Source organism: Gobius niger (genome assembly GCF_951799975.1).
Source record: "Gobius niger genome assembly, chromosome: 4".
Lineage (NCBI taxonomy): Eukaryota > Metazoa > Chordata > Actinopteri > Gobiiformes > Gobiidae > Gobius > Gobius niger.
Window position 1 is genome coordinate 35161465 of NC_136855.1, and position 16637 is coordinate 35178101.

Sequence of the window (16637 nt, forward strand, 5' to 3'; positions counted from 1 at the left end):
CACTGAATCTGACGGTCTCGGGTCTCCTTTACGCATGTCTTTGGACAGGCAGTGTGCGTGGATGGAGAGCGACAGGGTCCCGCTGCGATTGTCGTGCTTTGAAAGTGAGTTGCAACTAAGTCCACAGAATGACGACGCGTGGCAAAGGAGGCCTATAATTTCCCGTGTCAATCTGTCCGTTAGGGGAAGTCTCGCGGTTAAAAGGCTGAAGACGCAGTGGCGAAGTGGAGAAGTGTGAACCCAAAGCGCACTGCGGTGTACAGGCTACAAAAAGCTGTATTTGACAATGCGTAAAGTTGTGATTACGTGTTAATTTGCGACATTATGGTAAAAGATTAATTTGTGTTTTTTTTTTTCTGAAAATAAATGTATCCTTGAAATTTTAGCCTTTTCAATTTCATTTTTTTTTTTTTGGTGCTGGGTAAGGAATCTATGACAACTCTCATAAAATGCTCCACTTTCCTGGACAAATCAATTTCTTTCTTTTCAAGTCAATTTCTGTGGAGAATGTGAATTCGTTCTCAGGACAAAATAAACAAATATAACCTTTGAGAGAAGTCCGTGCGTCGACGTGTTTTCCCTATTTTTATGTGCTTATAACACTTAAAATCCCGTTAAAGACTTAAAGATTTTCCTTTTCGTACGTTTGTTAGGCCAAACTGACTATATCACACTCCTTAAATATCTTTACGTTTATTTAAAAGTGATTGAGTGTGATAAGTTGAACGTATACGGCGTAATTATCCTCTTTCGCGGGGTGACATTTGGACATTTGTTTTTCTTAAAAAAAAAAAAAAAAAATGAATAGGCCTCAAAGCGCAAGTCATCTGCAGAGACTGTGCCACACACTTAACTTTTCAAACAGTCGCAGGCCATTTCAAATAGACAGAAGGCCGTATTTCATGTTATCCAGTGAACGCTGTTTCTTGCCATCCGCCCGCTCGCGTCTTTGGACGATAATGAGCGTTTTTACTTCTAAAAAGTTCTGACAGAACTACAACTCATGCGTCAGGGATAAATTATGCGCGTTCAAAACTCTTAATTCTTTTCACTCTGGACCCTAAACAATCGGGCCCCCTCAGAGCTCACCTCTCCCCTTTGGAACCAAGTGCGTAAAACACAGCCTGACTGTGCGTAAAAGACGCACAGACCATGGCCGGAATGTCCATGAGAATGAGTCCACGACAATGTTGGACAGACAGGTGTCCACGAGCAGCATGCGGCGTAAACAAAACACTCATGACGGAGACCACGTCCTACAGCAGCGGCTGATGAGTCCCAAAGCGCCTCGTGGATCACTGGACAAAGTTCAGTTCAGTGAAGAGCGTCAGTGCACTGCGACCACAGGCTGTAGAGCGCTGGACACCGAGGAGGAGAGCGCGTCATGCGGTGCACCAGGGCTGTGTCCGAGGGCTGAGTGTGGAGCCGTGGGGCTCAGGGACTGTGGAGAGTGCGCTAGGAAGGGCAGGTGAGCTGACAGCCCCGGGAGCGCGGCCACTGACCCGGGAGTGGCTTTGATGGGCACCGGGACTGCGGGTAGAGTTTGTCCGCCATGGCACAGGGCTTTGAGCGGTACACCATAGGCAGAATAGTCACAAGTTGTCATGGAGACGGGTGCAGCAGGGTCATACATGTGCGTCCAGGGGGGCAGCGGGCCCGGCAGAGGCGGTGCCAGTCCCGGGACCTTGTAGTCTCGTGCGATGATGCTCTCGATGGCAAAGGGATGTTTGAAGCCGGATGGTGGAGGCACGTGTGCCATGTAACCGGCCATCTGTGGCAGGTGCGCGGCCGCGTGGAGGGCGCTCAGCCGCAGCTTGGCCTGCGCGTGCAGGTAGTGCGCGGAATCGTGCGTTTTGCTGGGGGCCAGTGCGTCTGCAACCAGTGCGCCGTTCACTTTAAAGCGCTTTCGGCGGCGCAGGAAGCTGCCGTTCTCAAACATGTCTCCGCAGCTCGGGTGCAGAGCCCAGAAGCTGCCCTTCCCGGGCTGGTCCGGCCGCCGGGGGATTTTTATAAAGCAGTCGTTAAAGGACAAGTTGTGGCGCAAAGAGTTTTGCCAGCGCTGCGTGTTCTCGCGATAGTAGGGGAAGCGCTCCATGATAAACTTGTAGATGTCGCTGAGAGGAAGCATCTTCTCTGGACAGCTCTGGATGGCCATGGCGGTGAGGGAGATGTAGGAGTACGGCGGCTTCTGGTCGCTGTACGTGTTCCGCCCGGGCCGCGGCATAGTCCCACTCTTCTCTTAACTCTGAGCGCACGCGCGGGACAGAAAGAGCATGGTCCCCTGGACTAAAACGCAGCACAACTCAGAAAAAGTCTGCAACCTCTTATTCCAGGACTGTCCTGAGTGTGTCCTCTTTGAGCCACGGTCCCGCTCTGCGCTGTTTCACAGAGGAGCTCAATTAAGGGCCGTTGCACCGTCACGTGATCACTCAGAGGCGGGGGCTCACGAGGTTCATTGCTTCACACTTGGAGACGTAAGGGAGACGCGGGACACGCGCTCAGAGCGGAGGAGCGCGTGGAGCTGCTCTCTGGGAACCACACCACCAGAGCCCGGGATGTGAGGGCACACTCTACTGCAGGACGGGACGGTGAGGCACTGGGCTGAGGGAGAGAGAACTGGGGCTGCACTGACTCTCCTGTTGTGACTGAGCGCAGGGGAGCGCGCGCCACACACCTATGGAGCAGATGCTTTGTGCATGTTGTATTTTCTTGCAGCTCGCGAGAGCGGCCTCAGCTGCGCAGGCCCGGCTCTGTGCGGTTTGCGCTGTTATTAGCGACTCAAACTTTACAATTTAGGGCATGCGGGAATTAAACTTTAGGCCTGCAGGCAGAGTTACAGCTTTGATATTGAGCACATTTTGTACTGACGGATGTGGAACTTTAATTTTATTACAAAATGTATTACTCAATTTATTAGTTATGTCATTCTCTTTAGTCTTCCAGATCACTCTGAGCTTGACAAATGCATTTACCCACTGGCAATAGTTTGTCCAACATGCCAAGTCAACTTAATATGTATATTTTTTTTATTTTGCATGAAATTAATAATGTCAACCTTTTTTATTGCATACTCTTTTTCAGTGCTGTGCTCTCGCAGGTCCGCCTCTGCAGTTGGATCAAGTGGAATGTGAACGAGACAAAGTGGCAGCCTGCGCACTGGGAAGATGTGGCACGTATGATCCAAAAGTGGTTTTATTTTTGTTTCTTATTCCAAAAAAAAAGAAACAAATTGTATTGGGTCGAAAAAAGAAAACAAATGTTCTGACAATAGCTGCACAATACAAAGGCTGTATTGTTGTGATATTATTATTGCAATGTTATGAAATAGGCACATAAAGACATAATTGTGTTTCAGTGGAGACCGAAATTCATCTTTGACGTGGTTTGAAAATACATTCAAACACAATGTACACATTTTGTCGTGTTATTAAAACATTTCAATAAGCCATGGGAATCAACAACATTTGCAATATTTTCCAGCACGTTGCGTCAAAACACTATAAAAGTATGAAACCAACAGCAAACCAAGACAAACAATGTAACTAAATTAGAAAAATGATGATTAAAACTGAACATTCCCACATGTTTAAGTTTCCGTGCGTTTGGATATATCACCCAAGTGCGTAAACCTCATTATAACTTTGTGCAATAACAGATCGTGCCAATCTGGAATGAGTGCGTAGCATGTCATAAACTATCATCGAATGTGCATGTGTGGGTTCCCCGTGTGTGTGCGCGCGCGGGTGTTGAGGGGTTGGGGGTGACTGAGGGAGGGGGGTTTATTGAGATGCGTCGGCGCACTGCTCTAATCCCCCCCAGAGCAGCAGCTGCCGCCCGCCGGTGCCGTGTGTGCGCTCGACTCGGCGGCACTTCAGCACGCTCCTCATCAGCCGCGCCACTCCAACAGGGGCCCGACTCACGCCGTGCATATGGTCACACCCGGCGCTCCAGGCCACGGCGCAATATGGAAATAAGCGAGAGGAGAGGAGGGGGTTTTAGAATAGACTTTCTTGTAGCTTTTTTTTTTTTTTTTTTTTTTTTTTTAGGTCCTTGGGATTTTCCAAAGCTGTACAGATTGGCCTTTACAGCTGATGTGTGGAGCGAATCCTGTGCGTAATAATCGTAAGTGAGCATAACGGGAAGGGAAATATTGAGTTTAAGATCAGCAAGCCCGGAGAGGTGATTGAATGGAGCAGGATTGCCTACACAATCTTTTCTGTATTGTTGAATAGTATTTGAAGGAAAAGAGATTGTTTTGTTTTCACCTTACATGTTAATGAATATATATTTGAAAAACATTTCTAAAGTATATTCGAATGCACTCCCTCCATTCTAACATTTGAGCATTTCCCCCCCAAAACACATAGGGAACACACTTGTCCTTGTAAATTTAAAGAAGAAAATGTTGGATCCTTTTGGTGTGAATAGAAGGTCAAACAAATCGGTCAGATGATTGACAGATTGATTCCTTCTGATTCTATTCGTACTTCACATATGGGAACCCGTTGTGAAGTTTTGGGTCCAACGCCAGGTCCTGAGTTCTGTCCCTATACGGAATCAAATGAAATAAACATAATAAATAAACATGTGTGTTTCCTGATTTAATTTGAAATGCTAAAATCCATACCTTTTTTTTATATGCCTTTGTTAATTGGAGACAATTGTAATACTAAAAAGGGTCAATCAATATGAGTCATCCCTTGAAATATGACAATGCTGCACTTTTGGAATAATAAAAATGCTTTGTATGACTCTGTTCGTCTCTTATTCATAATGTAATGTGGGCTACATGACATAATGTAGGTGAAGAGGAGGAAGACGTAGTGACCTGAAGAGTCTTAAGGATGGACATATGGAGCTATATTGATATCGCCAAATATTTATCTAGAAAATTATGCAATGTGGTTCAGAAAGACAAACAGCAAAAAATACCTTAAAATGATTTCATACTTAATATTTCCCTTAAAAACGTAATAATGTGTATCATATCTTGTCCATGAGCAGTGTCTCACAACTGCCAACCTCAGAGCCTCGCAGCCTGCCTCACAGAGCTCCCTCTAGTGGCGGACTCCAGCGTAAACCGGCAGAGTGCGGGCCAGGGGCCTCACGCATGAGTGGCCCTCCGCTAAGAGCCAATTGCTTCAATTAAAACGCTGATTAAGCAAATTGGAGGCAGATTAGAGCGAGCGGAGTGTTCAGGAGAGCCGTAATTACAGAGGCCATTAGCAACATGAGCAGCTATTACGCCCTGTATGTGACAGACTTGCTCTATGTGCCGCACTGTGTTCAGTAGCTTTGGACCGAACGCAAGGCAACAGGTGGAAAAAAGTATTTTTCTGTTCGCTAAATTAGTGAGACCGGCATTATATTTCAGCTTTATTGAGGACAGAAAACACAATAACACTCCCTGACCAATATCCTGCTGCAGATCTGGGCGTCCAAAGACTCATGCTTTGTGGTCCCTCACTGCTCCTGCAGACTGTTCCTGGAACAATGAGGGATGGGTCAAATACAAATTTGTTTATCAGGGGCCACTTTATCAGAAGCACAGGGCCACTGACTGAAGTGACCTAATTCGACTGCTGTTTTAGGTCAAACATTCTGTAAATCCTGTGATGAGTCTCATGCCACAATGTCTGATACTAATGTTAGAGTGGAATATGAATTGTTAAAGGAATAGGCCACCGTTTTTACATACTAAAATATGTTCTTACCTCACTTTAGTCGAGTTAATATATCCCCGTCTGGTCTTTGTCCGTGCGCTCTGTCACGCAAACGGAGCACATACGCAGCCCCTCCCACATGTCAAATAGCTCCGAAAAAGCTCACGATAGAAGCTACCAAGCTCTTCCACGTGTTCCCTATTTAAATAAAGTTACGTGAAGTGTTTTCATGCGAAGTATATTTACACAGAAATGTAGCATGTCGATTTTATAAGCAAATAAAGAGGGGGACTATATTGTGAGGCGTAATGATACGAGGAGCAAAACGTCCGCGCAGTAACTCCTAAAGGTTATTGACGGAAGTGAGCGGGGGGAAGTCTTTAGGAGTTACTGCGCGGACGCTGTGCTCCTCGTATCATTACGCCTCACAATATAGTCCCCCTTTTTATTTGCTTATAAAATCGACACGTTACATTTCTGTGTAAATATACTTCGCATGAAAACACTTCACGTAACTTTATTTAAATAGGGAACACGTGGAAGAGCTTGGTAACTTCTATCGTGAGCTTTTTCGGAGCTATTTGACTTGTGGGAGAGGCTGCGTATGTGCTCCGTTTGAGTGGCAGAGCGCGCGGACAAAGACCAGACGGGGATATATTAACACGTCTAAAGTGAGGTAAGAACATATCTTAGTATGTAAAAACGGTGGCCTATTCCTTTAACAACTCAGTAAGAAGTGCAGCATTTGACCCTCAGGTAGCAGTTTGGACACTCCTGCTCTACAGTCTATGCAGTCTAATAGCTTTAATACTAAAAAACATTAGGCTACCTCTGGCGGGCTAATTATTTCATGTGTCAAAAACTGAAAGTGTCCCGATCCGAAGACAGAACATTTTGCTATTTTTGATCCCAGCTTCGGCATAGCGAGCTAAACGCTAACATGGGCTTGTCCCACAACAAGGGTAAGAATCAGATACAGCTCAGCCAAACAGCTGTTTAAGTGCGTTACCACGGCAATACTAAGCTGCTGCAAGTAAACACATGCAATTTTATTCGCTTTAGATGTAAAGGGCGACAACTCGGCCCTTCATCAGTGTAAACCCTATCATATAACCTTAAACAGATACAGTGTAACATCCCAGCAGAACAGATCAAGCGTACAGTCTGGATCATGTGTATATAAATCCATCTTATTCCATCCGTAACAATCTCCACCGTAAGAGCTGGACAAACCATATACAATATTACACATCAACAATCATAAACATCCAAACGTATCATAAAATGAACAATGAATCCCCATTACAGCCAGGAGCTAAAAAATGGACCATAAAGTGCCATGTTCCTTCCCGCCATGACCGTGCACAAACATTTAACCACTTCCTCATGTCCTTTCACAGGAAGTGACACTATATAACAATATAAAATAGTGTCCATTACATTGGACAGTGCTACATCAGACATGAAAGTAGTAGTGCAGCATTCTGTTTTTGTAGCTGATGATTGGTCACCAGACACTGTTTACCAATCATACCAAATATTTACAATTTTACTAAATAACTGTGACTCAAACATGGTAGGAAAGGATAATCAATCAACAAAACATTGTCAGGATTTCTGGGAGGCCACTCTGTTGCAGTAAAGCTTTGTGATGTGCATTAAATGAGTCTTGTCCACAATGAACATGGTGAAAAAGAATCACTGCATGCACGTATATGTAAATATTGACAAAATATTTGCAAGATATGTACAGACATTACACAAAAATGCAGGAGGAATTACACAATCTTAACAGCAAAACTGCAGTGGCACACCTTACAATTAGAGAACAGCTGACAGTGGAGTAGTGGTGCCAGTATTGATATAGTCCTCAATTAATCCCTGTTCAACCCTTTGGTGTCCAATGTAAAAATCCAAAGAATCCCTTTTTCTCCCAAGAATTTTAAATAATGTATAATATAATAATTCTCTTTAGAGTAGAGGGTTTGCACGGACCCGTGACCTTCCATAGTGCTCCGGTCTCTGCACTGGCTTCCTGTCACTCAGAGAATAGAATTTAAAACAGCTCTGCTTGTGTACAAGTCTTTTCATGGTTTACCACCAAAGTACATCTCTGACATGTCACAGCTGTATGAACCATCTCGGGCCCTGAGAACTTCAGGGAAGGGTCTCCTGGTGGTTCCCAGAGTCAAAAATAAACACGGTGAGGCTGCGTTTCAGTTTCATGCAGCTAAAATCTGGAGCAGTCTTCACGAGGATGTGAGACAGGCCTCAAGTCTGACAATGTTCAAATCCAGGCTGAAAACAGTTCTTTTTGCCCGTGCATATGACAACTGAAAGTATTTTATCTGCACTCTTGCCTTTTACTGTAATTGATCAATTTCATGTTGATGTTTTTATTGATTGTACTTGTTTTCTTGTATTTATGCAACTGTGAAGCACTTTGAATTGCCTTGTGTATGAATTGTGCTCTACAAATTAATTTGCCTTGCCTTACTGAGAGGCACAATCAATTGATATTAACTTTCAAAATTCAATAGTGCCTCTCAATCGTTGCCACTCACTGTGTAAGGCCATGACGTGCAGCAGCAATGATGAAAGTCCTTCCTCTACACCGTAGGTGTCAAACTCTGGCCCGCGGGCCAAATTTGGCCCGCAATGTAATTATATTTGGCCCGCGAGGCTATACCAAATGACTACTCGAGCTGGCCCACCGGTATTATAATTTGTTATTATAAAGATTTTGCATATCTGGACTATTAAGTTATATATTGTAAAGTGTTGCTTGTTCCATATTCAATGTTAAAGCAAATCTTGTTTGGGTCCATATTAAAAGGTTCATTTGTTCAATGGTGGCCCGCGACTTCGTTCAAGTTTTACATTTTGGCCCACTGTGTATTTGAGTTTGACACCCCTGCTCTACACCGAGAGCCATAACAAACATCTTAATTAATGGCCTATAATGGTGTTAACTATGTTCTGGTGAAAATATTGTCGGGAGTGTCACATGCACTTAAAGCTGCCTTGTCTGTTGGAGTCACTCTGGAGACGTAGCAACATCCAACCTGGCATCTTCCTCAGATCTCTGCCTCCTCTCTCTAAACAGCCAGGCCGCCGCTCCTGCGCAATGACTTTCTAATTAATAATTTGTCATGTAATTCCTCCTCACAGTTATTATCCCTCAAACTGGGCGGTGAATTGAATTATTAGCAGCCTTTCTGTTTCCGCGTGGCCCTCATTACTGCGGGGATTGATGTCACATAAACTTCATTAAAAATTAAAGTGGGATCCTCTAATTACGGGGCGGCCCTCTCCAAAGCCAGAATTAGCCCACTCAGTGATGTGCAAATGAGAGCATTATTTAAAAACGCTACACGCTGGAAGTAGTTATGCTAATTCACCCGGGTTCACGGTGGCAGACCTTTCCGCTCGCAGTTGCATATTCATTAAAACGGCTATGCAAATTTAATGTAGCCGCCGTAGTAATGCCTTGTTAATTTACTCCGATTTATTGAGTAAGACTTGTAAAAAGTACCAGTTTAATTAGCCCATCTCGCCAAGGCCCCGGTGATCGCTGAGTTTCCTAAAGCGATGCGCCGGAGAGAGAAAACCCATCGCGGCCCATCACGTTTTACATTTACAGTGGCGGAGCGGCCGTTTGTACAGCACTTATGGGGACGCTCGAAGAGGGATGGCGGTGGAGCCGATGCTAACGGCTGCCGCGTTAGCTTCAGAGCTGAGGTCCACGCTGGGGCTGTTTTCTGAGGGAGCTTCAGGTCAGGAGGTCAGGAGCAGAGGATTCAGGCCAGGATAAGAGTCGAATTTTATCCTTCAAAAGGCTCTGTGTATGTTTTTTTTAGCCAGTGTAGAGTACAGACCTTACCTTAAGCTATCCAAGCCTGTTCCTGTGAATATTTCATCCGCCGTTGAATCCTGGACCTGTTTAAATTGAGCGTTCAATTGCATGCAAATGAATACTTAAAGGAATAGGCCACCGTTTTTACATACTGAGATACAGTATGTTCTTACCTGAGCTTTGACGAGTTCTTTAGGACCTGTCTGGTCTTCCCCCGTGCCTTCAATCACGTAAACACAGTGCAGACAGCGTTAGCATTTAGCCTCTCCCTCTCTCCACTATAGCTCCAAAACTGGTCAAGATAGAAGCTACCAAGCTCTTCCACGTTTTCCCTAAATATGGCTATGTGAAGTGTTCCACTACAAAGTATAATTACACAAAATTAAACAATGTGGATTTTCTAAGCGGATAAAAGGGGGAACTATATTGTAAGGCGTAATAATACCAGGAGTAATTTGGCAGTTTCACAGTAAAGTGAAGATTACTGCGCGGATTTCGAACTAGCTTCTATCTTGACCTGTTTTGGATCTATAGAGGAGAGGGGGAGAGGCTAAATGCTAACGCCGTCTGCGCTGTGTTTATATGATTGAAGGCACGGGTGAAGATCAGACAGGTCCTAAAGAACTCGTCAAAGGTAAGGTAAGAACATATCTCAGTATGTAAAAACGGTGGCCTATTCCTTTAAGTATGGCCAGGTATGTTGTGTCCTTTTCATGGCCTTTATACAATTTCTGTCACTGTTTTATCATTGACATCCTATACATGCCTTTCAGTCATGTGACCTTTGTTGTTATAGCGGCAATTTTGAATACTGAAGTAGAGTTATGCAGCACTACAACATGTAGCAATATCACTACTCTGATAATGAAAAACAACTGATGGACTTGTAATCATTGCTCAAGAAGATAACAGTAAAAACACGGCGTCACTGGGAGACGCACGTTTATGTGAAGAAACCAGTGAGTCAGTGATAAGCTGCTCACGACGTTAGCACACTACCGGTTAGCATTTAGCTTCAACAGCTCAGCTCTGACCTCCCCAAAAGAAAGAAAGAAAAAAAATCTAGCCTTGGCTACAACATGTGACAAAGGTTAGAGCTGAGCTGTTACTGTAGTATTTCCTCAGTGTCCATAGATGTGAGAAATGTGTTTATCGTGTTGAAGTCATTGACAGTTTATTTGAATCAACTGTGGAATCAATGGTTGACAGTTGCTAATCGCTAGCATGCTAACCTCTTGAGCAGCTTAAACACTGACTCAGACTGAGATTCTGTTGACATTCTGTTTCCTCTTTGACGTGTTAATTTAGTCTGAAGAGTGAAGCAGATAACAGTAACAGCTCAGCTCTGACCTCTGTCACATGTTTGTGGTTCAGGGCTTTCTCTTAGAGAGGTCAGAGCTGAGCTGTTGAAGCTAAATGCTAACGGGTAGCATGCTAACATCTTAATCACTGACTCACTGGTTTCTTCACATAAACGTGCGTCCCTAGGGCCGTGTTTTTACTGTTATCTTCTTGAGCAATGATTATGAGTACATAAAAATGCCACTTTCAATCAGTTGTCTTTCATTTTCATCCTGAGTAGAGATATATATTAGAGTTATATATTGTAGTACTGCATAATTCTACTTCGGTATTCAAAATGGCGCCAGAACTATACGTGGTGTCATTGGAAACGCATGTTAGATGATGTTTAGTGGCCAGTGGATGTGTATCGGACCCCACAACAAGCAGAAACCGGACTCAATTTGATTTAGCATTTAGCTCAAAGGAAATCTCAAAAGGTCTGTTCATTCATTAAAGACAATTTCTGACAATGCTTTGATCTGACCTAAATGTGGATAACAGCTGAAACATCTGGATCGTTCATAATTTGAGATGCTACTGCTACTACTACTACTGTGCAGCCCCTATGTGAATGAAAGTGTGAATGGGTGAGTGTTTCCTTTTGTGTAAAGTGCTTTGGGTCTGAGGTAAATAAAAATAACTATATAAGTTGAGACCATTTACCAAGTGTGGGGAGGGTTGGACACCAGTCAGGACAGAGGGAAGGGCCCGGGACCTCAGACTGGGACAACAGTTCCATCTTCCAACAGGACAACGACCAGAAGCACACAGCCAAGATAACAAAGGAGTGGCTTCAGGACAAGTCTGTGAATCTTCTTGAGCGGCCCAGACAGAGCCCGACTTAAACGCGATTCTCTGGAAAGACCTGAAAAGAGCTGTGCAGCGAAGCTCCCCATCTAACCTGACAGAGCTTGAGAGGATCTGCAGAAAGGAATGGAGAAAATACCCCAAATGCATGTGTGCCAGGCTTAGCTTCATACCCAAGAAAACCTGAGGCTGTAATCACTGCCAAAGGTGCCTCAATAAAGGGTGTGAGTACTCCATGCGATATTTCTAGTAAATTAGCAAAACTCTTTTTTCACTCTGTCATCATTAAGTATTGTGTGAAGTTTGATGAGGAATATTAACAAAATGTAATCCATTTTGGAATAAGGCTGTAACATAAAATGTGGACACACTGCAGGTATTTATTTTAATGGACTATACAGAGTTTAAAAATGTGAAAATAATGTACTTTCCTCCCCCTACACGCTCTAGCAATGTCCTAATGTGTAGAATGAGCCCAGACCTGTTCACCACAACTGCCTCTAAAATCCTGCACTGTCACTTAAGAAGGTGTTAATTCGGGTCGAAGTGCCGTCATGCACGAGCTTAATATAGAAGCTGCAGTTACACGTATGACCTGAGGTGGCAGTAGTGAGTATAAAATGGCCAAATTGCATCCAGCCCCTTTAAACTCGTACGATAACTAACCCCTGTCTCCAATGGGACAGCCATAGCCAACTGATAACATGACGAATGCTTTGAGCTATATTTCTCACTTCGGCTTGCAAACTTGAGTCCTCTTAGTTTCTTAGTTAGAGTGACATATCAGAAATGAGCATGATTAGAAAGATTAAAGAATCGTATGGAACACACATAATGGCTCACTGGCCAGGTTTCCGTGTTGTTACATGAGAATAGTTATGTTAAATTAGGGTAATTATGTTCAATTAGCCTACTGGAGGTTGATATCAATGGCACATTTGTTTACACCATGCATTTGGTTTCTTTGCTCCCGTGACATGAGATCCGTGAAACAAACCACTGTGTGGCTTTAAAAACAAAACTTCCAACATAGTGTTTTTATTTTCTCTCTCTTATCTCTTACTTTTGCTGTTCCCTAAGCTCTCCAGTTACCTTTACTGAAATCAAAATCCATACATCATCAGGCTGATGGGAGCGCGACTGAAGGAAACCACAGAAGCCGTCGGGAAATCCCCCCGGCTGTCATCCTTTCAGGCAGTGATGAAGTTGTCGCAAAGAAAAATGGAAGAACTGTCTTTTTAAGGTCAAGATTTGCTGAGCGAGGCCCACGGATAAGACATGAAAGCTGCTAAAACCAGCTCTGCTGATTGCTTTGCTCTCCAGACGCGGCCACGTTAGCTCACCGCGCCGCCGCCATTAGCTGTGTGGATGTGGAGGGCTCTTGTCACCGCGGCACACGCCTCCTAAAGCCCAGTTCTATTAGGGCCAAACCCCGAGTGAGGGGCCAGAGAGGGGCCCACAGTACACGGATAATGTCTCACACACACCTCCAATCCCACGGATCAGGACTCTGCCTTGTTTTGTTCTTCTGATCCTGTCTGGGCGCTCAGGGCCTCAAACCTCACATTTATGTTGTAAGACATGTCGCGTTTGGAAACAGCTTTAGATTCAGAGCTAACTTTAACAGGACAGTCAAACGCAGTGGGAAAGTAACAGTTGCCTTTATTGTGTTTATTATGAATATTTCATACCAACAACTTGGCCTCGTTTATCCGCCAGCTTCTGCTCTAAATCTGTTACATTGATTTCTTTGCATGTATCACCACATTCCTGCCAAGAACTTAAGATTATGCTGGAGCAAAGAAAACAGGTGAAAGTAATGCAGCCCTGTAGATTTCATAGCACACAAAATGCATGGACTGAATCTGAAGCTCAAGATGATTCATAGTAATTTGAAGCTGTCTGGACTTTGAAAACACAATATTATAACAATATTAGGATAAGAAATCATGTTGCCTGCTCTTAGCGTTTCTGGAGACATCTTATATAAAAGCAACTTTGAGCTAACCATGCCATAACACTGTTTCCGTCATCTACTGCTAAGAGCTCTGGTCCATGAGTTGGCACATTAGCAGGTGCCCTATTACTGACAGGTCACACGAAGAGGAGCACTTCAGAAGCCCTTTCTGATGCCAGTACAACAAGGCTGCATAGGAGAAGCGGAAGTGGATGGATAAAAGGAACACAAAACTGTCCTACACATTTTCAAATCCCGTAATCCATCACTGGACCTGTTCTGCATTTTCTAGCATGCCGTTTGCGCAAAGCTTCTTTTCATTTTACTAATACGTAGGTTATTCCCACTCCAGGCCAATTATTGAGGCTCACTGCTCGTGATGGACAATATGGCAAAATAATAGTTCATAGTTTCAGTTTCATTCAACACACAAAAATCCTCCATTGCCTCATCCAAACTCCAAAACTAGGATGTGGCAGAAACTGTTTCTACCAAAGAAATGGCTGTGAACCTGACAATAAAGTTTCATGACGATAATTGAGATTGACCAAAGCTGTACTCACTCTACACCAGGGGTGTCCAAAGTTCGGCCCGAGGGCCAAATGCAGCCCTCAGACCAATTTTTGGTGGCCCTCAGGCTTCTTGTTTTATGGCCATACATCTCCAGAGATGATAATTTTCCTGCAATTTTAATAATTCCACACAATTAAAACCTCAAAAATTAACAATACACACAGTTAAATGTTTGAATGCATTGACCACTGATCTGTGGCCCTCCATGCCTTATACATGTCAATATATGGCCCTTAAAAAAGTTTGGACACCCCTGCTCTACACAGTCCTAAATACAAATGTTAAAATGTAAAATATCAACACTGACAAACCCAAAATAATGTTTTTATGGCTCCATTATGCATTATGTGTCCACTTTGACCGGCAATTTGTATCCGTCTCTAAACGGGCTTTGAAGATTGCCATGTGGGCTCTGGTAGCTCCATCTTCAGGCCTGAATGGCTTCATGATATAATATGTATTAGATAAAGATGAGACATTTCGATTGAAGAAGTCAAGTGACGGCTTTGGGCCCTTTGCCGCAGACAAATGGAGCGCTTCCTGTCTACCTTCTTTTTTTTTTTTACCCGACACGGGGCCTATTTAGCTCCACGGTCTCCCAGGGGTCCCACGGTCCCCGAACATATCAGGACAGTAATGCAGGCTAAGTGTGGAGAGAGATTTGAATGGACGGGCCCCTCCCAGTGTCCCCTAGATCAACGTCAGCCGGTCCAAGGGCCGCTGACAGTTGGGGAAGTGACGAATGGCCGTTATTATGGAAAGAAGGTTCCTTTACCCACAGCTCCCGGACCCGCGCGCTCCATCACTGTCGGCGAAAATGATGATCAGATATCATGCCACACAGGGCCGCCGCGGTGAAGATGGAGTGGGCCCCTGCCTGCCCCATCCTCGGCTGTCTGCCCGCGCCAGCCATTCGTCTTCATCGGGCATGGACTCATACTTATTCTGCTTTACAGCTACAAAAAATCCATCAGCCACTCGTGTAATGTGTAAATGGAAGAATCAGCTCACCCACGGCAAATGAATAGTGATGAGAGGAGTGCGGCGGAGGCGACACACTGCCACTTGTTTGGACTAAATGTGGCATGTCCTCGAGGGTTAACTCGATTGTGGGTTGAGATGGCAAAATCAGCCTGAGATTTAAAATAGATACCAACATATATATATATATTTTTGCCAATAACAGGCTGAATCAACTTCCAAAAAAAAAACAGTTTACCTTTGTTTTGCAAATCTTTCATTATCTGTTCTCCATACACATGCAAGAGAAGAAAATCACAATCACACAAGATGCAGCTTCAGCCAGCCACATCATGGGCTTCACAAAAAGTAGAGAAACCACCGAGGTTCAAGAGAGAGCCCGCGGCAGAGGCACTGAAAGAGCTGTCAATAGAGTGAACACCTCGAATAGTAGTGAAAGTGGGACAGGTCATGTGATGTGGTGGGACATGGAAACACTGACATGAGAAATTCAAACTCATGAAGCAGAGCCGACGTGCAGGGCCTACAGGGTCTGTTATGTGTAAAATTAGATTCGACCCGCAGTAAAAGGCAACACAGATCAATTACAAAAATGTATTTGTTACATGTTTTGTTAAAATTGTCAATTGATTCCTTACTTCAAAAGTTGTTCAACAGTTAAGGTTACAGTTTATGACGGGCTCGGTCACATGACCACGTTCACTTCGATGTCCATATCACAGACCATGTTAAAACAGTACATCGAAGTCTACAACATGAAAAGGTTAATCCTGCCTGTGCAGTACTCATCCAGCCGAGAAGAAGGGGAGGTGGGTAGCACTGACAGGAACCTATAAATAGGAACAATATACTGTATCAGCACAAACATAGATGCGTTTGTTGGATATAGCTACATAAAAGGCACTCCTCAACGACCCGTACCGAGACCCCAAACATCTACTGTGTTACTTGTCCAGCTAAACGATAGCCTTTGGCTGGAGCACCCGCATGCTAAAAACACAACAACATCGTAGCATTAGGGCTGTTGTTAGTGAGATGGCTTAATGCACCTATAGCCAATAGGATTAGACCACGCTCTATACGAAGAGGGGTCGTTTCCCCCCCCCATGCGGTGGAGGTATCCTTACGAATCCTGCATTCGGAGTTGGAGGCTGCATTCGGAGTCCTCTTTCCTGTCTGTTGCTGAATAATTAAAATAGCCTTATTTTCTACACTGTCTCTTGTCCACTAAGTGAAACAGACCTGTGGCGTTTATATTAAAGGTTTTCTGGATTAATCCAGTGGGGTTGTGGCATGTAAAGCTAAAGTAAAATCAAAGTTAACCCTCGCCTTACCACATGAGCCTAATCACCTGAATTTACAACTGGTCAACACGCTTACCAGCGATACGGTTGTGTGTACATCTATAGTTCCTGGATTTATGCCTAAAGTTGCTGGCTTGATGCCTCCTGAATGA

General features: G+C 44.1%; 1 protein-coding gene across 1 annotated transcript; it reads right to left on the bottom strand.

Moving 5' to 3' along the window:
• Nucleotides 1–709: 709 nt before the first annotated feature.
• LOC306962200 (forkhead box protein B1-like) lies at nucleotides 710–2767 on the bottom strand. The gene has a single exon (XM_079555287.1). It carries the CDS (start codon nucleotides 2222–2224, stop codon nucleotides 1328–1330), a length of 897 nt encoding a protein of 298 aa, XP_079411413.1. The 5' UTR covers nucleotides 2225–2767; the 3' UTR covers nucleotides 710–1327.
• Between the last annotated feature and the right edge of the window lie 13870 nt (nucleotides 2768–16637).